The sequence below is a fragment of the Miniopterus natalensis genome, chromosome 20, assembly GCF_054644295.1.
Source record: "Miniopterus natalensis isolate mMinNat1 chromosome 20, mMinNat1.hap1, whole genome shotgun sequence".
Classification (NCBI taxonomy): domain Eukaryota; kingdom Metazoa; phylum Chordata; class Mammalia; order Chiroptera; family Miniopteridae; genus Miniopterus; species Miniopterus natalensis.
The window spans coordinates 15,559,735-15,586,856 of NC_142100.1; the positions used below are offsets into that span (position 1 = coordinate 15,559,735).

The 27,122-nt window shown below is 52.1% G+C and overlaps 1 protein-coding gene and 1 pseudogene across 1 annotated transcript in view; one reads left to right on the plus strand and one right to left on the minus strand.

Annotated features, from left to right (window-relative positions):
• The window catches only part of OSBP2 (oxysterol binding protein 2), a 93,199-nt gene that overhangs the window by 22,771 nt on the left and 43,306 nt on the right, over positions 1-27,122 (minus strand). The window contains exon 3 of the mRNA XM_087828728.1: positions 3,320-3,576. Within this exon, the coding sequence (XP_087684854.1) occupies positions 3,320-3,576 (257 nt within the window). The remainder of the gene's footprint in view (positions 1-3,319; positions 3,577-27,122) is intronic.
• On the plus strand, positions 11,194-14,231 carry LOC148090801 (charged multivesicular body protein 1b-like; annotated as a pseudogene).

A 27,122-nucleotide genomic window follows, 5' to 3' on the forward strand; every position in this document is an offset into this window, starting at 1 on the left:
AAGCCCAATGGGGGCCCAGCACTGCAGAGGGAGACCACCACCACCACCTGCCACGCGGGAGGCCCTCAGTGCCTTCCAACTGGGACTGTGGCGAGAGGAAGAGGAGATGTGGGTGAGTGGCTTAAGGAGGTCTCAAGGGCTCAGGGGGCAGGGAAGTGGAAGTGAAAGTCACAGAAGCAGCAGTTTCCTGGGCCCACAGACAGAACCTGCTTCCTCAGGCCAGGAAGGGGAGCCTGGCATGGGGGGAGGGATTCAGTCACACCACCCAAGGCAGGCTTGCCCCCAGAGTGACCATGCGGTACTGTGGGTTCTTCTGCCCAGGACAGGGGCCGTGAGGCCAGAACTCCAGAACCGGGAGAGCCCCAGTGTGCTGAGCCTGGTGACAGCTGCTGTAGCCCTGGGCCTTTTGCAGAGACCCTATGGCCAGCACTAGGGACAGCCCAGGGAACGATGGTTGTGACCTCAAATGCTCATGCAGCAGCTGGGCCTGTGACCCTTGGGCAAAATGCCAGCTCTGGGCCTCAGGGTGGCACCTAAATAATACAAATGATGATGGCAAGGAAGCTGTAATGACACCGACTTCTCGGCTGTTGCCAAAAGCAAACAAGGGAACAGAAAGAAAGTGGGGCGGGCACCTGTCCCACCACCACCATCCCAAAGGCCTGTCCTTGCAACAGGGGCTCTCACTCTGCCTCACCAAAGATAAAGTTATAGGAAAAAGAACAAAACTTGAATTTATTTTTTTCACTTTATAAAACTAATACTCAAAGCTGGGGTAACATGAGAGGGTAACATATCAATTCCATCATTCTTCACCTTAAACCACGTGACTGATCCGATGCTACCACACCAGGCGCAACCTGGGTCCAGGCTTTTGGTCCCACACCCAGGCTGGCGCAGCACCTGCACAGGCGTGCGGCGTTCAGCCTCGGTCCAAGAACCAGTCATTTCTAGTGCCGTGAGCTTCCTCCTAAGTGACAGGCTAATTCACAGCTACCCAAGCAGTAATCCAGCCAGGGAACTGCTGGGCTGCCTTTGATCAGACACAGAATCACCCACTAGGGAATTCTGCCAGACACTAAGCAACTCATTCACTCGCTCCTGCGTCCTTTCACAACCAGCTTGCGTGCGCTCAGTCGTTCGCTGAGGCTCCCGTATGCTGGGCACAGTGCCAGGCGTGGAACCTCTGGGCTGCTGGGACTGCAAGGGAGACTGTCCTGTCCTTGCAGGGAGGACCTGCCAAGGTGCTGCAGTAGAAAAGTGCATGAGATGCTGGACCCGCGGACAGGGTGACGGTCAGCAGCGGTGTGGAGTACGGACGTGGGGGTGGGGGTGGCAGGGGAAAGTTTCCCAACTCTCCCACCCCAGCTCAAGGGAGGGATGAGTTTATTTCTCTTCTACAAGGCAGCAGGCTATAGAAGGTCCTAGAATCAGGAAGACAGGTTCCCACTAGCAGGTGGGCAGAGCCCAGCCCAGAGCACAGCTCTCCTGTCACTTCTGTCTGACTCTCCCGGTGCCAGAACTGAAAACAGGCTTCATCATCAACACCAGGGGCTGTGCTTCCCACCAAACAATTCATTACGCACTTAGATGGTGAGCTGTTTCTATGGCTTCACACAGATGAGCCCCTGATGCCTGATAAAACACTTCGCTAGAGACGCCAGCTGAGCAGCTCATTATCTGGGAAAAGCCAAAACTGCTTCCTCAAGACAAAGTGGCTTCCGCCCGGGTGGGTGGGGAGACAGTGCCAGGGAAGCTGCGGGCGGCAGTGGCTCTGGGGAGGTGGGGAAACATGAACACATCGTGTCGTTAAATGCTTAATATATGTTCAGAGAATGCAGAGACCTGGGACCCTAGAGTCAGGCTGTAAGGAGGTCAGTGAGGAGAGAGGCTGGTCACAGGAAAATGTGAGTGCAGACTGAAGACAGGGCCCACACACAGGGCAGCCCCAGAGCTCAGGCCCAGCAGCCTCTCTGCAAGTGGCACCAACCACACCCCTGAGCACTATGGACAAATGTCCTCATACCTGCTGGGCTGAGGACCTGTGGGCTGTGTTTCCCAAAGTCTGGGAACAGGGTGTACCTCTTCAGCCTCAGGCTCCAGGGCGGGGATTCCTAAGGCTTCCTCCTGTATCTCAGGCTGCTCCAGGCCTGAGCCTGTCTGTCTATGGTGGGAGCAGGGTGGGTGGGAGATTTGGGGTGCTCCCCTAGCCCTGCCTCATGCTGCCCACAGGCGCAGTGAAGCAGGCTTGAGGCAAGCCTTAGATGCCCAGGGTTTCGCCTGGGGATCTTGGCCTGAGGTGGGCTCCAGCCTCCATCTTCCCCCTACTCTTGGGTTTCCTGGTGTTAGGCAAAGAGCCTGGTCCCCACTCCCCACCCTGCTCTGGTCTCACCCCCTTGCGTTGGAGGCTGGATCCCCACCTGGTGCTCACCTGGGCACCAGTACTGCCCACTGTCTCTGGCCTGCCTAAACCATGTTCTCTGGACTGGGCCGTCACCTCTGTGTGGCCTCCATTTCCCCGTACCGCCCCTTTCTGACCCCCCTGCTCCCAGCATGTCACCCCTGGTCAGGATACGCCCGGGCTGACCTTGGGAGGAGGCTGTAGCAGTCAGGCCTCTCTGGAGGGTGGAGGCCTGAAGGAGCGAGTGCACACATCTCTGGGGAACACTCACCAGGCAGAAAGAGGGTCTGGAAGCATGGCTAAGCGTTATATTCTCTCCCACCGCAGAGAGACCCTCCTCCCTGTCACAGCAGTGTGGCTTCCAGAACCCCGTGTCACAGGCCTCTCAGTTTACAGACTGCAGTTACTCATTTGGCTACTGCCTGCTTGGCCTGGCGCAGGGCAGCCTCAGCTCTAAAGCTCTTCTGGCTAATGGAACCGCCACCGCCACCGCCACCGCACACGCACGCCCCGCGGTCCCGACCCTGCTGCCTCTGCCTTGTATCTGGGGGAAAGCAGTGGTAGCCGTTGTGGGCCAGTGAGGCGGCCATGCCCCTACTGCGTGGGCACAGTCAGCGGCTCAGCCGGGAGCCCTGGCCTCAGCCAGGCCTGACCCGCCTGCAGCCTCAACCAGGTTCCACACCCAACTCGTTTCCACCAGACAACGGAAAAGAATGTCCTCGCCCAGCGACTGCACGGGTGAGAGGACGCAGAGGATCTCGAGCGCAGGAAGGAGCCAGCTTTGGGAAACGACCTAAAGCCACCTGAGACGAAGCCCTGGTCTGTCAAGCACCCCAGCCACCTGCTCAGGTGCTGGTGACAGGGAGGCACTTCCCTTCGGGGAGCCCCGTGCGGGGCAGCAGTGCGGTGGGCACTTACGTTGATCATAGCATTTGACGTGATGCGGAAGAGGGTGGCCCGCTCATTCACAGCCTTCAGCTTCTCGCTGCTCTCGGAGGGGATCCGGAGGCAGTCCAGCTCGCTCAGGGAGCGCTGGAGCGCGGCGCCATGCTTGGCGATGAGGTCATTGCACGTGCTGAGGTCATCTAACTTCAGGGAGAGGTTCTTGATGGTGCCGTGGAGTTCACTCTTGTCAGCTGGGGAGGCAGCCTGGTCGTCGTCGTCCCCTGAGTCATCTGTGGCGAGAAACAGTTGCTGTGGTTATTACTGACAGCATGAGAGGCCTGCCCGGCTCAGGAGGGGGGAGTAGGTAGCACTACTCAAAAACGACAGTGCCCTAGAGTGTGCCGGTTCCTGCTCCCAGCCAGGGTGAGGTGTCCACCAGCCTTCCCTGGCCCTCCTGGGCGAGTGGGAGGGGATGTAAAGGGGGACCAGCCTGCATGACAGGGGCAGGCTTAGAGGCATGCCTGCGTGCAGGGCACCAGCCCCCTAAGCCGTGACATGCAGGCAAGGGTGGGCTGTGCTGTGTGGAGAGGTGGAGACTGCTGTGTGGGAGCAGCTCTCATCCCAGGGCTAGAGACCCCGAATAAAGCCCAGCTTCATTCCCCGAATTTCAGGCCTTGCCCACACAGACTTACACTTTCCCGCCAGCCTCACTAAGCTCTCTATGCCTACCCCCAGCCACATCACACTCCCATGTGAGTGCCCGTAATTGGGGGCGTTTCCCACTGTGTTCCCACTGCCTGGAACGTCCCCATTTCACCTCTTTTGGACTTCCTATTAAGCAGTACATCCTAGTAAGCAGCTCTTAGGGTCCAAGTCCAGGTCCAACAGCCAGGACACCTCCCCCACCTCCTCAGAGGTCTCACCCCTACCCATCCAATGCCATGGTTCCTTCAAAGCCTGCCTGAAGATCCCAAGGCCAAAGTCAGGGCTCCCTATTCCTAATTTCGCCCCACCCGGTGCTGCTGCAGATCTCCCCTGCAGGAGTAAGGCCACTCTCGCGTACCAAATGCCTTCTGTTTGTGGACACTGGCTGTGGCTTCTAAATGGCCTTGCTAATGTAGAACTGTATTATCCCCAGGGGACAGATGAGGTTAGCTGAGGCTCAAAGAAGTGAAGTCATGCCCTGGGCCACTCAGCTAGTTTGCTGCCTCCAGAGCCACTTTCTTCACAACAGGCTGCTGGGGCCTCCACGAACCAGCCAGGTGCATACTCACTCTCCTCCCTCTCCCACCTCCTCTCACCTCTTGCACGGCTGCCCAGGTGCTCTCGGTGCACCCCTTCTGGGAGTTTGGGGTGCCTTAGGTCCTGGCCCACTGCCAGCCAAGCAGTCACAGAGCTGTGGGGGCCTTGGGGGGGGGGGTCAGTGGGCAGCTGGTCTGAGCCCTGTTGCTGCTTTAATGCCGAGCACAGGACAACCAAGAGGCTAACATGGGCCTGTGGGTGCCAGAGCTTATAACTGCTGATGGTTTTTTCTGAAATGCCTTGTTTCAGAATCAGCAAGAAACTTTTTATTTAGATGAAGGGAAATCTATAACCCAAGATACAAAACTTTTTAAAAGATGCGCATTGTGAGAGAACAGATTTCTTCCCACGGTGGGCAGGATGTGTGTGGGTGGCCATGGCTGAGTTACTGCTCTGAGCACGCCCTGAGCTGGTGGCAGTGCCAGGATAGCCAGTGACGTGGGGCCCAACTGAGGAGGGGTGGTGGCAACATCCACTATACACCCTGTCCCTGCTGGCCATAAGGAGCCTTGGGCCAGCATCCAGGCTGGGGGGCAGGAGCCTCTCCCCATAGCCAGCCCACCTTCAGCCCCGCAATGACCCAGTGTCTGGAGACCACATATTCTGGGCCAGGCTCTTGGCCTCTGGCTTTATTAATGTGAATGCTGAGCCTCATGGTGGTCAGCAGACCTTGACTATTCTTCCTGTTCTGTAGGCAAGAAAGTGCAGGTTCCTAAAAGATAAGCCACCAGTTTAGGGCCCTGTGACAAGGAGGCAGAGCTGGATCTCAATCGAGGTTGGTCTGCATGGAAGACCTTTCCTCTCCCTGGATCACCTTAGAAAGGCTCCAATAGCTAATGTGTACCTTGCCTTTCTGGGTGCCAGGCCCCTGGGTGAGGGCACTGCCCCTGTTACTGCAGGTTAATAACCCAGTGAGGTAGATCTGGGGGCAGAAAGGTACACTGAAATTGCCTAGGGCCACGAGGTGAGGGGATTCTGGAGCATGCAGATCTGTCTGGCTTCAGAGTTTGGGCTCTTAGTTACAATGCAACCTTCCTATCACCTTTCCAGGTTCAAAATGTCTAACAACCAGAATGGCCAGCCACCAACCAGTCAGAACGGCTGCTGCTGGACACTGGGAGGGCCATGCGGGGCATGCTGGCTGTGGGTGAGCCTGACTGTGAGCCCCTATGCTCTAGGCAAGCACCAATGAGAGGTCTAACTCTGAGCATCCTCCTGTAAGGCAGGCGACGGAGGGGGGAACCACATTTCTATTTAATTTGTTATTAAGCAGTACGCCTTAGGAAGCAGCTCTCAGGATCCAAGTTCAAGTCCACCTGCCAGGGACATGGGGATGTGCTTGTTCTGCTCCCAAGTCACTGGCAATGTCATTGGGGTTTGGGATGGGAAAATACACAGGTCAGCAATTGCAGACAAGCAGTCTGTTCTCTGGGGATGGGCAGTGAGAGTCTCCCCCAGACAGACAGTGAGATCAGGAGAGTGAGGGAGGGAGAGGGGGGTGTGGAGCTGGGGTAAGAAACAGAGTGAGTGGGTGAGTGAATTAATGAGTGATCTTGGGCACATCACAGGAGGCCTGTCCAGGCCCGTCAGTTCTCAGTGGCATGCACAGAGGTGGCAGGTCACATACAGGATGGCGGGATTTGGAGAAGGATGTGAGAAGCAGGGGTGGTGCACAGAGGAGCTAAATGGAGAGTGGAGATGGCAAAGGGCCTTTGACATAGCCGAGGAGACCGGGCCTTCATCCTTGGTAGAAGGGAGTGTGTGGGCATTTGAGCAGAGGCCACTGAGGCAGATGACACTGGTGGCTAGTCGCATGATGGGCAGACAGCAGGGACAGAGAGGCCAGGGGCGTGGCAGGGCTGGGGATGGGGTGGCCATAGGAGGCCCGGGGCTGGAGAGAACAGGATCCCTGAACCCAGCCCAGACATGTTGATGGCAGCACTCGCCAGCTCTAAGGCCATGAACAAGTGGCGACAGCCTTGCTCCCACACAGTCCCTATACCCCGCCAGTCAAGAAGCAAGGGGTGGGTGTCGCTCAAAAGCTGCCATGTGGCCTAGCCTCTCATGTTCCCACAGTGTCTCAGGCTGTTCAGATGTGCGCGGAGTACGGCAGGGTGAACACCCCCTCAAGCCTGGGAAGAAGCAGAGCTGAACGATGAAGGGGCCTCTGCCTCCCAAATGGTGACCTCTGGCCATGCCCAGTCCCCAAGTCTCAGTTTGGGGTCAGCAGTCCTTGCAAGAAGCAAACCCACATTGGCAAAATAGATGAAGCTCAGTATTAGAGATGCAAGTAAAACTACTTAATGTGACCTTCCTCAAGTTGGAGAACAGAATGAATGGCATTAAATTAGCTTGTTTTTTCTGAAGGACAAACTGGCAGATTCCCACCAAGAGCCATGAAAATAGCTCCTGGGCTTCCACTGCCCACTTTCCCCTCTGACAAGGACTCTCCGGGTAGGAGATTTAGTGCAAAGGAAGGAAAACACTTGTATGTGCGAAGATGTTAAAGCCTGCAGTTTTGAAGCTTATGGCCTTGGGGCTTCTAGAGCTTTTATTACCCTAAATATACTCTCTGTTCCCACTTCCCACTGGGAATAAAATTAAGCTGACAGTGAGCATCTGAGGAACAAGAACAATCCACATTGCAACAATACAGCAGACACTGAACTATCGCCAGAGGTAAAATCCTACAGAAATTTCACAACTATATTAATACAAGAATAGCAGCAACTGAAATCTAGGGCTGAGACAAAGCCACACTCCAGGGCACAAAGGAGCCCCTCTTCCTCGAAGCCCACGTGAAGGCCAGGATTAAGCGCACTGAGCAGCTCTCAGGAGGGGGCCGCTAGGCCACCCCGGGGGGTCAGGGTGCCTGCATTCCTTGGCTTGTGGCCCCTTCTTCCATCCTCAAAGCCAGCAGAGTAGCATCTTCCAACCTCTCTCTCTGACTGAACTGCCTGCCTGCCTCTCTCCCTCTTCTAAGGACCCTCGTGATTATATTGGGCCCACCCAGAGAATCCAGGATAATCTCCCCATCTCGAGATCCTTAACTGAATCACATCTTCAAGGTCCCTTTACCATGTAACATAACATATTCACAGGTTCTGGGAACAAGGACACGGACATCTTTGGGGGCCATTATTGAGTGACCACACCAATAATGGCTGAGCTGAACACCAAGCTGTGTTCTCACTCTGTCATTGATCAGACACTTGATTTACTGGCCTAGGAGGTGGTCCCCAAATGCTCTCTCGTTCATCACCGAGACGCTACCTGGACCTCACAAGTCCCGTCCTCCCCTCAAAGCCTGGCACACACACCGCCTGACTGGTCAGGGAGGAGGTGGTTCTGGGCCCGGCAGTCCTGCTTCGACCCCATGTGGCTTTGGTGAAGTGCACTCATCCATACACTGGGGATATTAATCCCTCCCCTGGAAAAGGACATTAAGCATCCAGCGCACGACCAGTGCAGAGCTGGGACTTACTAGCATCAGCCCACCGATATCCGTCACCTTCATCAGCACAGCTCACTTCTGCTCATAATCAGTCTTGAATTTACTTCAAATCACAAATGACTTGGAGCTAGAGGAAGCCCCTGTGTTCGGCTGTGCCCCCACCCCTGCTCCCCACTTGGGGCTCTCCTTGCAGCCTTTAACAGCCGGCTCTGACTGAAGAGCCCACTGGGCACCTGCACAGGGCTGGGACCGTCTTCCTGTGGGGACTCCGGGGGAGGAGTGGGTTGCTGTGGAAACAGCCAGCTCAGTGGAGCCAGGTGAGCTATTTTTACAAGTAGAGTTTTTTTTACATCTTTGGAGGAAAATGGATCAAGTTTCTGGATGGGAAGGCCTGCCAGGGGGCAGCTTTTTGAAACCCAGAAGCCAAAAGGCTGCACAGACTAGTTTTTGATGGGGGCAGGGTGGTGACGTGATGGTGGGAGTCAGAGGCTCTGTGGCCACCCCATTTTGCACATCTCTTGCTGGTTTCTCTGGGGAAACTGGCTTTGCCCTCATCTGCCCGCAGCCTCCCTGGGCTTAAGACTCAGGATAACTGGGGGGGTCCCCTCTTCTGACATACCACAGCTGGAGATGAGAACAATGGATGATGGGGGGGCCTTAGGGCAGACAAGGTCAAGGCGATGGGGAAACCCAGTGCTCACTCCATCTGCACCCACATCTGGTGCTGGGCTGTACAAGTTTTCAGGGGAGTGGGTGCTGAGATGGGTCCTGACAGACAGACAGGACTGCAGGGGAAGGAGACAGGCCTATGGGGGTGGAGGAACAAGCACAGGAGCCCCAGTGGGGCTCTGTGCAGGGAGGGACATTTAGATGGCTCATCCATGTCCGGGTGCCAAGAAGGCACCCATGTCCCGTACCCAGCAAGGCCTGGCACAGTGTCTGTCAGCATCTCATCTCCTTTCCCCTCCTTGGCTCTTCAGCCCATCCAGTGACACAGGTGGAGACCTCTCGCCCCAGTGCTTTTCCACTTCTGCGCCATCCCTGGATTTCCTTCCTCTTCTCCTCTGCCTGGCAGATGGCTCCTCCCCTAAGGCCCAGTACTGGTCATGTCAACTGAGCAGCTGCCCTGACCCCTCAGGCTCTCTCCTGGGCTCCCGAGAGCTGGGCCTCTTGACCAGCCTCCAGCCAACTGGAGCACTGACACTCCCCTGAGGCCCTGCCAACCCTTCCTGACTGGGGAACCCAGAAGGAAATCCTTCCCCTTGGATGCTAATCCTGCAGGGGGTTCTGCAAAAATAGGAATCAGTGATGAAAAAACAAGAAACTCTGGAAAAAAGGATGACACCCCTCCCCCCAAGGAGGTAGGTGAATTAATGCTGAGAAGTTGGGCCTTGAGGACACTGGAAGGCATATCAGGATCTAATCTGGTGGAAAATCAGATAATAATAAATAATAAATTGTGAAACCCTGGCAGGCAGATGGAAAACACGAGCCAGAATATCAGCATCATCTTGATCTTCATGGCCCCACTGTGGCCCATCTGCCCTCCTCTCTCGCTGATGATCAGCACAGGCGTGGTGAGGGCATTGGGAACCTGTGCGCCCACACTGGGCTCTCGGGCAGCTTCCCCAGGAGAGGGGTGCAGGGGCTGCACCCTAACCAGGGACAACTACCAACAAGGGACAGGGTGGAGCCTCAGGGATGGGTACCCCAGGCTGACATGAAAACTGGGTTTGGCTTCCATTCTAGCAGAGCTGCAGGGGCAAAATCCTCATCCCACAAGCACGAATCTGTGCGGCTCTATCTGTGGCGGCTGAATCTCTCATCTTCCAGGGAGAGACTCTCCAGGCCCCTGGCCGGCTGGGGGGTCGGCACGCAGTGGGAGGCTGGGCAAATGCTTAAAAGGGCAAAGGTACGCACCTCCTTTCCTCTCACGGGGGGGGGGGGGGGGGGGGGGGGGCGCGCAGGGTCAAAGCCCCAGCCACAAGAAGGATGAAAAATAAGTGCATGAACAATGTTAGGAGGCCCACAGAACCAGGTGTCCCTTTCCTCGACTGAAGGCTGTGACCTCGCGGCCACACGGCGGCGTCCGTCCTCAGGATGACTAATGGCTCTGGGAGCAGGGCTAACCTCCCTCCAGGGACACAAACCCTGGCGCAGGGGCAGGGATGGAGCATAAAAATAGAGGCGAGTGCTCCAATTATGGCATCCGCTGTGATGCTGAAGAAAACCTACAGCCCACAGCCTCCTCCAGCTGGCAGAGCGCCCAGCCCACCTATAGCTTCCACCTTAATTGAGGTTTCCATGGGGGCTCCTTGAGTGAATGGGGGTGGGGGTGCCCATCCCGGATCGAGCACGTCAGGGAGCTGCCCCTCCCCAGGGCCTCTGGGCTCACTCACCTGCCCTGTCCAGTTTTAAGTCTTATCCCCAAGGTACCAAGGCGCAGAGGTGGGCTGCTCCCTAGCCAACCCAAGGCAGGTGCAGGAGGGCCAACCCGCATGCCAGCCGGGCTGAAGCCGTGACACTGCACCCCACTACCCTGCTGTGAACTGATGGGAGAGGGGCACGGGAGGGGCTGGGAGCTGGAGCACTGACACCCCTCTTCTTCTGACCTGCTGACCTCAAGACCAGTGGCTCCTTCTCTCCAGTGCCCTGTGCTGCCTGCTAGGTAACCAAAGAAAAGGAAAAAAATTCTCTCCTTAATCTGACAATTCAGGAAATGAAATAATTTCCCTGTTTCTATGTTGAAGACTAGCCTTTGCCCACATAACACAAATTCAATATTATGTGTTGCTTTCTCGCCTATTAGTCCATAAGCTTTTCCCCAGGCTCTATGACTTGGTTACTTGTTAGCAGCTGTCTCTTTGGGTTATGAGCCGTGGCCTCCCCATGGCACTGACTGTTGGGTCTGTGGTGGGAACACCGCAGAAGGGCTCTTTCTGCCTTTGTTGGCACTTAGGAAGGCACCACCCTTAGCCCAACTCAGAGCTCAGCTCCTCAGACCCCACCTCACACTTCTCCCATCAAGTCACCAGGCACCACTAGGACACATCACTAGGCTGACTGGGCGGGGCCCTTGATCCCCGACTAGTGAGAGGATCCTTTAATGCACAAGGAGCTGTGTGAGTGGCCCCTTCTGCTCAGCACGAACATGTGTCTCAAGGCCACAGTGAGTGGGACTAAATTCTACAGCACGGTCTGGCAACCCGTGCATGAGAACCCACTGATCTGCCCCAGGCGGTGTCAGCACTGTTGAGCAGGTCACTGGAAACTACTAATTTACATTTTCCTGGCCTGAAGACAGCCACGGCTACTTATCCTTGGAAATCATCTGATGCCCATGTAATCACACTGAAGAACTTTCCACATGCAGCTGCCTCTTGGCATCAATGAAGGAGAGTGAGCTGAGGTAGGGGCCGAGCTGGGGAGAGGGCTCCCACCACCCAGGAGCCATGGGGCCCTCAAGGGACAAGGACTGCATCTGCCTGGTTGATCCCCACTGCACTGTTCCTTCCTCGGTCCGTCAGTGTGGAAGCAGCTCCCAGGGAGGTTGTACCCCTGCCCGTATCCACCATCATCTCCCTGGCCCTCTCTTCCAGATCCGTACCTGCTGACCTGCAGTCACTGCCCACAGCTCAGGGGGAACCTATCAGCAGGACCAGTGCAAACACCACCAGGGGCAGATGCTTCCAAAGCTTGAGGAAAAGCTATCTGAGCAGTTGCTGCTAAGAAAGAAATCAATCTGAAAATAATGAGGCCCCAGAAAAGTCCATATTTGGGAAGGAAGCTGTGTAAGAGGAGCTTGGGCAAAGACAAATGAGGTGGGATTGAGCTGGTCCTTTCCTTGAGAGGCTGACAGCGAAGCCCATGGCCCAGCCTCCCCAGCCCCAGCTCTGACCACCTGATTGCCCAGCCTCCTTCAGAGAACTGCTTTCTACCAGGCTAGCAAGCTTCATTCTCAGGTTCTTGGCAGTTACATTTCTTACTGTAAATTAGTAAACTGGTTTTGTTTTTATTTTCTAAAAGAAATGGAAATTAGGAATTCTAACGTGATAGTATTTGTCAAGAAACTGAAGGTGAGCCCTGGCCAGGTAGCTCAGTTGGTTAGAGCATTGTCCCAACATTGTCCTAACAATGAGGTTGTGGGTTTGATCCCTGGTTAGGGTACATACAAGAATCAACCAATGAATGCATAAATAAGTGGAATAGCAAATCAATGTCGTGTCGTCTGTGTGTGTGTGTGTGTGTGTCCCCCCCCCCCCCCCCCCCGCTTCTCTCAAAAAGAAAGAAACTACAGGTGATTGTTCCTAAAAACTGAAGGGGGCTGTTTCAAACTGCCAAGTCCTGGTGACTAGAAGCTTGTGCCTGGCCAGGAAATACTGCCTTAGGGAACCTTGGGGGGCTGGGGCATGGTGGAGATGAGAGCTACTGTGATGCCAGGGCAGAGAAGAGTGGGCTGAGATGGAGGGAAGAAGAGGTGAGAGGGTAAGCATGGGAAAGGAAGAACCTTATCTCAGAGCAAAGCCTGAAAGGAGGACCACTTATCCACCTTGGGCTGTGCCAATGGACTCTAGTCCACTTGTGAGGAACCTTCTACTACACAGAAGGTGCTTCTGAGCCCATGGGGGGGCTCCTCACAGCCTGAGCAGCAACACCAGGTCCTCAGAGCCAGGCTGGGACCCTCCCCTCAACTGCGGAAACACTTCGTGCACAGGGACTTCTCACACATGCCAGAAGGTTGAGAAAGAAACCTGGATGCACCCAAAGATGCACACGCCACGCAGTCAGGTGGGCTTTAATTACAACCAGTCTGCAGAGACCAACATCTTCGGGCCAAGTTTCCACCCAAGACCCATTACAGAAGCTTGGAGGGGCTCCCTTTAAATAGGTCACTCTGTGGCTGAGAACTTTCTGGTGTCTTTGTACCAGGTTGATCCACCCTGGAAGGAGCCAGGACTGATGGAGCATGTAGTGGGGGGCTGTGCTGAGGACTTTCAAAAGCCATTAAGGACCAAAGGGCCTCGGGGCCTTGCAATGGCTGTGTCCTACAAAAGGCCCCTTTTCTGGAGCAGGTGAGGCTGAGGCAGAAACCCAGGCACCAAAAGCAGCCCTGGCCTGCTGACAACAGAAAGTCACTTTACAGTTCATTAAGCACTCTGCCCACATGCCCCCTGGGGGTCATCAAACCCCTGTGCTGTGGATTCCACTTTTGTTCCCCTTAAATGTCAGGGGTGCCCAGGTTCTGTGAGGTGAGGTGCCTGCCTACAGTCATCTTGTGGGCAGCTCTGACTCTGGACTTGGGCTACTGGGGCCCTGAGAAAGGATGGAGGAGCAGTGGGCATGTAATCCAGAAGAAAAATGAACAGCTTCTTTACAGTGATGAAAAAACAACCACCTAGAATTATGTATCTCATAAAAATGTCTTTCAAAAATAAAGCTAAAATAGAGCTGGCCTTGTGCAGAAACAGGAAGTGGGACCACAAACCTAGGCGCCGGGCCAGTCGCCGGGCGGGACTGGGACGCAACTCTGAGCGCCCTCACATCAAGCCCATGCCACTGCCCCGGGCAGCTGCCTCCCAGGTTTCTCGTGGGACCAATACAGAGAAACACCTACTTAACTTGAAGTTGCTGCAAAAGAGCTTAACAGCAATGCCGAGAAATGCAATGAAGGAGAAAAGGGGTACAGAATAAAAGGCTGAAAGGCCAAGATTAAAAAGGCCATTCCTAAAGGCCTTCCAGGAGTTGCGAACCCATGCTGAACACGCAGTCCGCCAGAAGGCAGTCGCCTTCTCGAGAATGAGCGCAGGGCCGACGCTGCGGCGCCAGGGCACCAGCTGCAGCAACAGTGGGCAAGGTACCCAAGTCCACGGCAGGTGTAGTTAAGTCTCTGAGTGCCGCGTTGAGGAGTGTGGACCTTGGAAAGATTTCTGCCCTGATGGACAAATTTGAACAACAATTCGAAACCCTGGATGTTCAAACACAACAAACGGAAGACACAATGAGGACTGCAACTCTACCACCACCACCAACCCAAGCGGACAGGCCGCTTCAAGGATGGCAGGCGAAACCAGCCGTGATCTCAACGTGGAACTACCGCAGGGTCAGACAGGATCTGTTGGCACCAGTGTCACTTCCAGGGCACAGGATGGGCTGCCACAGAGACTCACTCATCTAGGTGGTCAAGCGTAATTTAAAGAACTGACGCTTTGGTTTACTTCACCTGCTCCTGAAATATTTCGTGTGACTATATAGATACGCTGAGCTCCAGTTACACTAACAACACCATGTATTACAGAATGCTTAAACACTACTTATATATAGTGCTTTCTTTTGCCATGCTGTACTTTCCAATACTTTAAGAAATTCCAGAGAGTTTCCAAAACCTTGACAGGTTTTACAGGATCATAGGTCGATGCTCAACCGCTGAGCTACACCGGCCAGGCAAGAAATTACTCTTTTGCTAAGTTTCAGTTAAACCTATTAACTTTCTTGGTACCTGACTGTATGCTTCGACCTCCACGTGGTAGTCTTCCCTTTTGTTTATAATTGATGCTTTGTCCTTTCTACATGAAGGGCAAGTTTGATTATATTGGAACATCCAGGGGAGGCATAGAAGAGATTATTACTGACTAAAATATCTATGAAATAGAGTTCTCTTATTTTCCATTGGTGGGAATTGTAGCTTCTGTTCTTTGGAATTCAATAAAAATTGTTAGATTGTGAATATGGCTTACTTAACTCTAGAAATAGAAATGGCTCTGATCTAAACATAACTGCTCATAGTTTTGTTTAACAGCCATATTGGATTTGTTTTTTAAAAATATTGCTCTTTGATAGACACCAAGTTTTGCTTTTGGATTAACTTATAAATATAATTAAAAAATTTTTTAATATAAAGGTATATTCAGGCAAATAAAGCCTAAGGGAATTGTGTCTAGCTGACCTTTAACAAGAAATGTTAAAGGAAGTTCTTCAAGCTGAAAAAAAATGGTACCAAATGGAAAGTCAGATCCAGACAAAGGAGTAAAGAGTGATAGAAAAGATAAGTGTGTGAGTAATTATAAAAGATGCTGGTTTTCTCACTTTCAAATTTCATTGAAAGACAACTGTCTATATAGAGCAAGAAAAAAGTATATTGTAGGGTTTATATCATCTTCAAAAGTAAAACAGGACACAGTGGAAAGGGTGGGAGGTGATGGAAGTACATTGTTGTAAGGTTCTTAGATTATAGCTGAAATGCTATATGACCTGAAGGAAGACTGTGATAAACTAAGATCATAATGTAAACCCCAGAGCAACCACTAAGAAAAGAAAGATGTATAGTTATGAGCTAATAAAGAAAAGAACATTAAATACTAAAAATACCACAGATGGCAGGAAAAGAGAAAACACACATACACACAAACAGGTTACACCAAACAAATAGCAAAATGGTAGATTTAAACCCAACTATATCAATAATGACATTAACTTAAAATGGTCTCAACACTAATTAAAAGCCAGAGGCTATCTCAGACTAGATAAAAAGGCAAAGCAAGCCCTGGCTGGTGTTGCTCAGTGGTTGGGGTGCCGGCCTTCGCACTGGAGGGTCGCAGATTCGATTCCAGGTCAAGGGCAGTACCTGGGTTGCAGGTTCATCCCCGGCCCCAGCTGGGGCACGTGCGGGTGGCAACCAATAGATGTGTGTGTGTGTCTCTCTCTCCCCCTCCCTCCCACTCTCTCTAAAAAGCAATGGAGAAAATATACCCTCAGGTGAGGATTAACAACAACAACAACAAAAAGAAAAAAAAATAAAGCAAAGCTAAGCTCATTATATTCTACCTATCCTAAAACTCCTTTAAATATAAAATCATAGATAAAATAACCAAACATATGCTTTCTACATGAAACGCAATTTAAATATAAAGATACCAATAGGTTAAAAGAAAAACATTTAAAAAAGAAACAGGGAAAACAGCAATCATAAGAAAGCTGCATTGGCCTTATTAACATCCAACATGAGGCCTGAGGACAGAGATAAAGAGGGAAATTTCATAATGACAAAAGAAGTCCATTCATCGCGATGACACAAATTCCTGAATGTGCATGCACCTCATGACAGAGCTTGAACATACATGAAACAAAACAGAAACGAATGGAGAAAGAGAAATCTACAATTATAGCTAGAGATTTCAATACTCTCTTAGCAATTGACAGAAGTAGACAAAACAAATTAGGATTTAGAACACATGAATCTTCCAAGTATCCTTTATCAATGAACTTGACCTAATTGACACAGAACACTATTCCCTATAGTGGTGGAACACACGTTCTTTTCAACAACACATGAACTGTTCACCAAGACAGAGAACATACTGGGCCATAAGTCGAGTCTAAAATTTAAAATAAAATGTTCTCTGGCTACTAGAGAATTAAATGAGAAAGCAATAACCAAAAGGTATCTGAAAATACCCTCCACGGAGGACTGCCCAAGGGCACCGCCCAGGTGGGGCTCTGTGCCCCGAGCCTGTGGCCTCGTCCCGCCTCACCGCACCGCCCAGCCTGGGCAGCTACTGTTTCTGAAGATGTGCGTCAGGCGTCACTGTTCAACACACACGTCAGAGGGAAGCGGTATGTAGAAGGAAATTCATCTCTGGCAGCCTGAAGCCCATAACTTCATCTTTATTCAGATTGCTCATCTATTTGATCAGATGCTGCTGCCAGTCTGAGCTGACTGGCACTTTACAGCAAAGCCCGGTGTCAGGGGAATGAATGACTCATGGCCTCGGAGGGCAGTGCTGCATGCTGTATGACACTCCTTGATGAGGTCAGAGGAAGACATACCTAGAGCAAGCCTGTCTGTCAGTCCCGGGCAGGAGGGGCCTGGGGCTCAGGCCTGACTCTACACTGCCAGACTCAGCTGGTCCCTTTCTCCACAGGGGTTCAGAGGCCCCTCTCCCCATTTTGCTGACCACCCTGAGGCATGGCCACCCAGCTTCCCAGGGCCTCTCCATGTCCTGCTCCCACTTTGGCCTGTGCCAGGCCCCCTGCAGGATGACTTCTCTTAGCTTGGCACATGGGCAGTCTTCTCTCTCTTTGCCTGGAGGTGACAGAGCTCATTGGCAATCCTCAAGACCCACCAAACACTGCTCCTGATAAATGTTTATAGTAATAGGACTGCTGCATATGGTTGAGCACGTTGAGCGCTGCACAATCCTAGGAGGCACCTTTCACAATACACGTTGTAGATTTGTGTTTTTTATAACACATGTCCAACAAATGAAAGAATACTGTTCTGACAAAGTCAGTATATTACAACAGTTCCAGGATAGGTGGGAGTAAAGGGTCTTGAGGAAGAATGCCCTTTTCTAAAGATGAGCACCAACTGGGGCTATCACAGCCCTGCACACCAATCTGTGAACAAATGAACCAGCTCCCTACGGAGCACACTCCATTCTCCAGGTTCCTTAGGTCCACTGATGGCAACGGATCCCTGGCCGAGGCAGCCCAGGGCCCATCACAGCCTTGCCACCCTCAAGCTGCTAATACCCTCCTCACTGGCACACTGTGGCTTGAGGGAATGCCTGTGAGTGCATGACCAGCTCCTATTCTCAGCTGCCCCCAAGGTGGAGGTCACTCCTGATCATGGCCCTCTTTCTTCTCTGGGCCCTCACAATTCACCACAGGGGTCCACTAGCTACCCAGAGGCTCCGAGTTGGCACAAATATGAAGCCCTTTTGCAGAGGCGAGCTACAGCACAGGTAATCCAAAGCACTGGAAGAGGCCTGCTCTGCCCACTTCTCCCTCCCCCCCTCCTCCCCCTCTCTCCTGCCTTTAGCTCTCCACTCACCCTACCTGTAGCTCTCCACTCCCCCTACTGTCAGCCTGCCCCTAACACACAGTGACACCCATACATATGTATATGTGTGGTCCTCCTCAGGGCCTCCAACATGCTGCTCCCTCAACTAGGACACCCTTGCATGTAGCCCACCCCACCTACCCCCTTAGGTACTTGCCCACAGAGGGCGCTCCATGTTGGACGCCATGCCCACTTCTCCGCCAATGGCAGCACCTTTCCTCGGAGCTCACGGACTCCTGCACACCTCAGGCTGTGTGTACATTCTCAAATCTCTTCATGGCGTGACCAGCACCTCCTGAGTTTTGATTTTGGCTGGCCAGAGTTGTGCCCTGTCATCTGTTCACTGGTGTGGGGAGATCAGAAGGATGCTGGCCAGGCTCTATCCCCTCTGGGTTCCTGTCACCTGGCTGTGGACACTGTGTGCCCCTCACAGCTGCTGGGATACTTCTTAGCACAGAGTGAATGACTGGCCAGATTTTCTGCTAAACAGAGGAGACTAATTCTTCTGTCTTCTCTTACCATTTACTGCTCTCCTGGATCATAGGTCAATGCATAACTGCTGAGCCATGCCGGCCAGGCCTACCTGTAACTTTTTGAAGGACCCTACACCCTATGGTAAGTCTCAGCTGATGTTCCATGCATGAGGCTTCTTCTCTGAGAATGGCACCTATCCTGAGCCTCAAAGTTGCAAGAAACCTCAAAACCACAGGCCCTCAGAACAGTCAAGTATCTGGCACTCACATCCCTGATCCCCTCATTTCTCTGCCAAGCTCAGTTTGGCAATCTGCATAACAAAACTTGCTGCCAGTCAGAAGATGGAGCCTGGCTGGTGGGCATGCAGGGGCTCTTTGAGGTCCCAAATGAGAAAGTGGCGACCTTAGCAGGGCTGCCCAAGGCCACCTGGCCCCGACCTCTGGTAAGGCCAGGGTGAGGGGGTCCCTATTTTCTGCAACTTCAGGGCCTTACATTCTGACCAGAAAAGATGCAGAGGTCCTATACACATTTGTGTGCGTGCACATGTACACACACACAAAGGCAAAAGAGTGAGCTGCCAAGGGCTGGATTCAGAGCTTACAAGGGACTCTAAATGGGCATTTCTCCATTTGTGGCACCTGGCCCTGTTTGAAGCACAGAGAGAGATATAGATAGATTAGATAGATAAATAGGTACACATATTATCTCATTTAAACTTTCCAGCCAGGTAGAGTAGGCTTAACACCGTCTTTTAGATGAGGGAAGTGAGCCTCAAAAAGGCTAAGAAGCTAGCTGAAGGTCAGGCAGATGGTGGAGGAGCAATTTGAACATGCCACTGCCCACTGAGGAGCAGCCTCCTATCAACAGACCTGTCCCCAGGGCTTTTTCATGTGCCCAGGTCTGAGAGCAGGGTGGAGGCCAGTCCTTCTCAACTCCCTCCTCCCCTTATTTATGGGGATGGGGGATGGAGGCCCACAGAGGGGCAGGGATTTGCTCATATCCACACAGCCCTGCAGCTTCAGGACAAGAACCCAGGTCCCCTGATGCCCCAGCTATGCTGAAGGACCCCCCCAGAGTAACAGTCCATGTGATGAACCTCTGTAAGGCCCAATGCTGTCCTCCCACTGAAATGGTCACTGGCTGGGCCTCAGTCCCCAGTCCCCCAGGGCAGGCTGCAAGCCCAGCTCCCTTACAACCTGCACAAAGAAGGGCTCAGGGGTGTGACACAGTTTCACTGGGACCCTGTTCTAAGGGGAAATTTGTCTGGAGTGACCTCTCATTTCAATACCTTTCAATATGTCTGAAAAGAGGAGGCCAGTCTCACCCCATTTGCATGCTGGAGATGAGGGCCCCACCCCCATGCCTGCCACACCCACAGTGTAAGGGGCCAGTAGGCTCCCACCTCCCAAAGCTGACAGCTAGCCAGACCTCCTGTAGCCCTCATCTCTGCCTCTCTCACTCCTCTCTTTAGCTGGCAAGGCTCATAGGCACTGGCTTGCCTGAGTGTTTAAAAAATGTCTTTTGGCCAACATTTAAAAACTGAGAGATTTCCAGTTTCCCCTGAAAACTCCATTCTGACCTTCGGCCCACCTGCACAAAGGACACCCAACGGAGACACTCTGTAGTTTGCCCTGGGGCCTCTGATACTAAGACTGAGTTCTTGCTACTATTATTGATCACTGCACTGGCTCCTGGGGCTCCTCCTGCCAACACAGCAAGCTCTGCTCCAGGCCCTGTTCCAAGCACCATGCCCAATACACCACCTCCTTGAATCCCTCATCCCCAGACCTACTGCGTAGAGTGAGACAGTGGCAAGAGGGGTAGGAAGGAAGGTCTGGCCAGGAGGGTCTGACAATCAAACTGGTTACCCTGTCACTGCTCTTGAGGTACAACTGCGTTGGTCATACCTAACAAAGGTGAGCATTCCTCCCACAACCAGGCAGAAAGCAGGTAGATACCAGGCCCAGTGCTTCTTGTTAGCAGCAAATCTTCTAGAGAATCACAACCAAGAAAATCAACAGAAAAAAACAACTTAACGCCTAACTGATGATGCATACTTTTTTTTCTTCTAACTCCAAACTTCACCCTCAGAATAAATCCATCTAAACTAACAACAGGAACATCATTTCAACTTTGCATAAAGAACATAACTGCATTAGATATGACACTACATCCAAAATGAATACTGGAAATTAAGACCAATTATACTTTGGACAAAATCCACTTGCAAGTTTCTTTAAAGGATTTTTTTTTTTTTTAATCCCCACCTGAGGATATTTTTTCCATTGCTTATCAGAGAGAGTAGAAGGGAGAGAGAAAGATCTCTCTCACTTCGACTGGTTGTGAGACACTTCAGCCCACGGGACAATGCTCTAACCACTGAGCAAACCAGGCTATGGCTCTTTTTTTTCCTTTTTAAATTGACTTTAGAAAGAGGGGGAAAGAAAGAGAGAAACATGGATAGGCTGCCTCCCACACGCCCCCTACTGGGGATTGAACCTGAAACCCAAGCGTGTGCCCTGACCTGGAACTGAACCTGCAACCTCTCGGTACACAGGCCAATGCTCAACCAACTGAGCCACACCAAGGATTCTTAAGATAGAACCATAATATCAGCTTCCCATGAAATAAATTTCCAATGCTTACAATTACAAACACCCTAAGGCTTCAGATGTTTTTTCAGGAGAATTTGGTTAAGTCTCCTAAAATGGTGAAACCTGACTCCAGGGATTGGAGTCTGCAACTTCAAAGATGCCTGCACAGGACCAGGGCCTGATGAAGCCATTAGAGTGACCAGTCAGCAGGCAAAATTAATTACAAGGTATATTACAGATCACAGGACGTTAATGTCTAAAAGGAGTTGTTTCTAATAAATCAGTGGTAAATGAAAGTAATTGCCTCTATGTCTGCTAGGTCTACAGGGTCAAAGAATCCTAATTCCCCCCCCCCCCAGACTTTCAAATTACAATACAAACACTCATTAAGATAAACACAGCAAGCTTCACTCATGCAAAATCTCCAGTAATGAAGGTTTCAAGCATCAGGAATTTGAAGCCAGAGCTTAATAAATTTGCTTGAATCTTAAATAGCTAAACCCTCACCCCCCAACTCCCCAAATGCTGACAAGGGGCTCTCAGGCAATCGTTCCTGCACACCCTGGGGCTGTCATTCAGGACCACCGTCCCTGGGGGCAGTATCCTCAGGGCTGGCCATTGCTCAAAACAACCCAGGTGGCCACTTACAGTGACTTTCCTGATCTGTCGCAGCTAGCTCAAAGGGCAAAGGGGAGGGGTTTGGGCCATGCACTGAGCACAGCCGACACCTCAGGTAGCCCCAGGACAAAGCCTCCGTTGAAGGCAAAGCAGCAATTCTGCCTAAGCTCCAGGATATGCGGGCCCCAAACGGACTCGGTAAGGAGGGTTAGGTGGGTGGATTAAACACGGACCGCAGCTTCCCCCTTTTCAGAAAGCTCTGGATTATATTTTGGTTCCTTTTTACAAAGGTTATCAGACCAACACGTCTCTAGCTGCAGCCCCCTCTCTAAAATGCCCCGCGCGTAAGGCGAACGCGGAGCGCACGCCGGCGGGGTACCGGGACAGGGGTTCCCCGAGGTTCCCTGCGCTCCCCACGCCGCGCGGGAGTGACATCAGAGGCTCGCGTGGATTGATCATGCAGCCAGCGGCACGCCGGGAGTGCGTGCGCGGGGAGCCGGGCCTCCGGGAGGAAGCCGGGCAACACTAACCCTTCTTAAATTTATTCAGGCAGCCGGAGCTGCAGAAGGAGCGTACGGAGGCCGTCTCCCAGCAGCCGCGTCCCTTCATCCCCGCGGCGGGGCGGCCTCCGAGCAGCCGGGCGCTACATGGCTCTGGGCCCCGGGGGGCTCGCGCGGATGCTCGAACAGCTCGGCGGGCCGCCCGGCGGAGGCGGCAGGTGCTCTCGGGTCCCAGCGCCGCGTTACCACAATGCACCACTGCCGCCCGCCCGCTACCCGGTGCACGAGCCCGTTAACCCCGTCGGCGCCGCGGAGCCGAGTGGAGCGCGAGCTGCGCCGCGGCCGCCCCCTTATTCTCCCCAGAGCGCGCGCAGCCTCTGCCCAGCCAGAGCAAACCCCAGGGCACCCCAGTCTCCGGGCGGGCTCCCCAGTTAAACGTCACATTCTAATGGGAAAATCCAAGCGAAGGTTCCCCCCCCCCCCCCCCCTTGCAGCAGCAGGCTTGGCGTCGCTTTATTTCAAAGGAAAGGTTGCCCTTGAGAGCCGAGGGGCACGTGGGAAATCAGAGATGGCTGGGGCCCTGACGATGGTTCCAGGAAATCGAGGTCACCTCTGATTCAGCTGCGGTGGCCGGTGCACCTGTGTCCAGGCACCTGTCCACTATCCCGGAGGAAGGCAACAGGCGGGGCCCCAGGGAACCGGGCTCCCTTGGCTCTGCTACCACAGGGCTGCGGGCATCTGGGGACAAACGTCTGTTTCTGCCCACACCTCTGTGAACACAATTCGCCTGTCTAACTGCTTACAGGACTTCTCCATGGTACGTTTGGTAGGCATCAAAAACCCAGTTCTCCAAATCTGAGCTCCCAATATGCCCCCACCCTTACCACAGTCCTCCCCACCTCAGCTAGCAGCAGTGCTATCCTACTTGCTCCAGACAGTACCCTTAGAGTCATCTTTGACCTTTTTGTCCCTTAGACCCACCTCCAAGTTGGTCAGCACATCCTGCCAGCTCTACCCTTAGAATATAACCAGGATCCCTTCCCTTCTCCCCAACCCTCCCACCCCCCACCCCACCGACCTCTACCCCCTACTGCGGCCACCTAGGCCTAAAACAGTCATCATACCTATGGACTATTCCAGAGCCTCCCATCAGGTCTCCCACTTCCACTCTGCCCCCTCCCCCTCAGTGTATGCTCAATACAACAGCCACAGGGACCCTGGTTCCAGTGTATGTCAGACTCTGTCACTCTTCCCCTCTGCGTTCTCCATGTACCTACAAGCAGGCCCATCCTGTTCCCCCCTCCCCTGCTCTGACCACACTAACATCATTTTTTTTTTTTTTTTAAACATATCTTTATTGATTTCAGAGAGAGGAAAGGAGGGGGAGAGAGAGAGATAGAAACATCAATGATGAGAGAGTCACTGATTGGCTGCCTAGCCCACAACCCGGGCATGTGCCCTGACCAGGAATTGAACCCCAATCTCCTGGATTCTAGGTCAATGCTCAACCACTGAGCTACGCCCCACCTGGCACACACTAACATGTTGGCTTGACCATACACTAGCTATAGCAGTCTAAGCTGGGACCAGCCCCACTCCTTGGCCTTGGCCTCTACCTCACTCTGCCCTGTTTACGTCTTTCCCACTAGACTATGGACTCTGAGCCCTGGGATTAGGTTTTAGCCATTGCTCCATCCCCAACAAAGCTCCCTGCCACATACCACCACCTCACAGGAGGCTCAGTCAATGGAATTTATCAACTGTAATTTACTAAAACTGAATCAATTTTCACCAATTGAAAGGCTTTCATATAGACAATAGCTCCTGTAATAACATGTAGTAGACTCATACAAGATGGTGCTCGGTCAATACTTCCCTTCCAGGCCTCTGAAGCAACTGAGAATTCCTTCCACCTACAGAAAATACTCCTTAGCAAATGTGTTAGATTCACTGTTCCAAGGGATACAAACCATCTAGCCACTCTGGGCCTTGGTTTTTTGGCTACCAGTGGTAGGATGCTGGTTGAGTGCCAAGCGCTGGGCTGCGAACTTTACTTGCATTTCCTCATTTAATCCCCACAGAAGAGCTTTTTTGGTAGGTTCCACCAAGACCCTCTTTTACGGATGAAGAAACTGAGGCTCAGAGGTAAAGTGAATTGCCTCGGATGAGCATGCTTGGAACCGGCCTGTTCTGGCTGGCCCTGGAGACCACACTCTGAACCAAGCGCTGGGGGGTCCCTTAATCAAAAGACTGCTCCCTGGGCTGCAGGGGACCTCATGAGGAAAAATGAGGTGCGACTGAAGCAGTGTCCTCAATGCTCATACACACAGAGATGATTTTTACAGGACTTAAGCATGCAAGAATCAATCCAACCCAGCATATTTAATGAGATACTTGCAGTATCATGGAAGCTGGAAGAATCTTCTGAATGCAAAATCGTGCCCTCTGTCTCAGGACTGAGGAAGGGGAGGGTAGAGGGGCTGAATGCCTTGTGTTGTTCTCACAGCAAGTTCACGCTGGGGTCACTGACACTGTTTCCTTTGTCTCCCCACCCTCACTCAGAGCCATGGCTGCCTGAGAGCCGTGTAATGGAGAGGATAGGGAACAACACACAGCCAGGAGGAAACTAAAATAGTAAAGAAAAACATAAAAGAAGATCATGCAGTCTTATTAAGGCAAACACACACAATTTCTTCTTTCTATGTAACTATTTTACGCTATAAGTCACATCAAACAATGACCACATTATGCTCATGTGAAGTACTTAAAAATTTACAACTAGCTTAGCAGGCACCTAAAAGGGTGCCAATTTGTCCTTAAAGAAGATACACTAGCTGGAAAGTCTTAGTTACCCAGCAGCAAGAAAGCCGAGAGACCAAGCTTATGATGACCGGTGCATAATTCCAACCATTCTGCTGGCTGCCCTGGGCCCCATACAAGTTGCCCTCCTGTCCACATACAGGTGAGTCTGAACCCCATCCCCTCTCTTGCCCCCAATCTGCATGTACCCATGGAGGACATCTTTTGAACAACTTTAGGAAAACAACCCTCAACACTCTAAAATGACCTAAAACCAAATGCACCAACTCTGCAACCTTCCTCAGGCCCACTCACTCCAAACACCCTGCACTGGCAACCCTGAAGGCAGCTGCAACCCTCCTTCCAAGCTATATCTGAAACGACCAAAGAAGCTGTTTACTTCAAAGTCCTTGGTTTCATGTCTACAGTGACCACTTCCCTGGTCAGGTTCCACCTGGCGCCTGCTGCTGCAACAGCCTCCCTAGAGACGGGCCTCCCCACTTCCACTTGCTACCAAAATACTGTTCATCAGACTCAGTTTCCAGTATCTTCCCTCCTTTGCTCAATAATATGGCACGCGCACACACTCAACTGAAATTCACTTATACATACCCATATGTGTGTCAGGGGTGGGTGTATCTGTTGCCCATCCCAGTACCAGAAACTAGTGCAAAGCCAGGCGGGCTGGGGTGGGGAGGACACATGGTAGAACCACAAGCATGTCCATACCCTCCAGCCCAGGGTGCGCAATGGGAAAGGAGCACAGGGCTCTACGTCCAATGTCACTTGTTGCAAAAACCTAGAAGCAACCTAAGAGTCTAACAGTAGGCGAATGCTTATTTTATCAACTTCATGAATATCACAGAGCCATTTAAACATATGTATATGATGGCTCTGCAGAAATAAGAAACTGTGCTTAAAACCAAAACAGACAGGAAAAAGGCAAATCACACAATATAGCATAATTGTGTGAAAACTATGCATCTGCAGAAATGTTAAAATAATAGGGTCATGGGCAAATTTCCTCGAGTCTGGGCTCCAGGAATGCCCTGGGCTTTTTTCTTTTCCAAGACCTAGCACGCCCTGCTGCAGGTTCCTATTTACTTGCCTACCTCCCATGCGTCTGTGAATTCCTTGATGGCAAAGACTGAGGTCTTTCCTCACTATTCTCAGCCTCCCGTGTGGCCCAGCATATGGTAGGTGTGCACTGAATGAATGAGCGCAGGAATTAACAAATCAATCAATTGATTAATGAATCAGTGGATGAAAGCAACCTAATTACTCATCAGAAGCCCGATTTGGCACAGCCTACACACCCATACCACCTTCTTGCCTTCCCAAGTCCTCCATCACTGCCCCTTTCCTGACCCTTCTTGTGTACAATACCACACAGCCCTTTCTGCTCTGCACCACTGCCTTTGACTGGACCACACAGGGGTGAGCACAGGCTGGGGAGTTCTGTAGGGCCAAGACCTGATAGTGGCTTCCTCACCCCAATTGGCCACAGCCCTCTATCACTGCGGGAATGAAACACTGGTTCCTCCTCTGGGCTTCAGGCTCATTACTAATAAGAGGCTTGGGCCCACAGAAAAGAGGCACTGACCTTCTCTATGTTGTCTAATGAATTAAGCTCTCCAAGGGTCTGTTAAGCTTACAAGTTCCTTGTGGAAATATCTTAAGAAGCAGCCCTTTAAAATAGCAGAGTTCTAAGAATAGCCATGCATAGATGCTGACTGCTATCATCATTAGTAAATGATTCTGCACCAAAGCCAAAGAATTAATTTGAGAGCAATTTATGATAATGTGTTGCCAGGCAATTAAAATAAACTTCCAAAGGGGGAAAAATAGCAATTTATTGTTGATTATTTTAGATCAGAAAAATGGAATGGGGGAGAGGGCACCATTCAAGTAAGTTTGCAAAAAGGCAAAAATGAGACAGATATCTCTAGGGATGATACCTAGGCCTGACTCTGCCCATATGTGCCCTCTGCTGCTAAGGGCAGTTGGAGAGGTGGAGACCGCTTCTCTGGGAGCTGAGGCTGGCAGGCTTTGCCCTGAAGTGAACCAGGGGCTGTACTGTATCCCTGCACATGTGGTTCTCTGCCTGAGAACCAAGTCGCCTGAAGAAACCCACAAAGAACCGGTGCCAGGTCCTACCAGGCAGCTCTGAGGACTCTGGCTTCTTCTCAGCCACATCTGCTCCCAGAAGTGGCAGGCCCAGATGGCCCCATCTATGACTTATGTCTGTTATTGACCA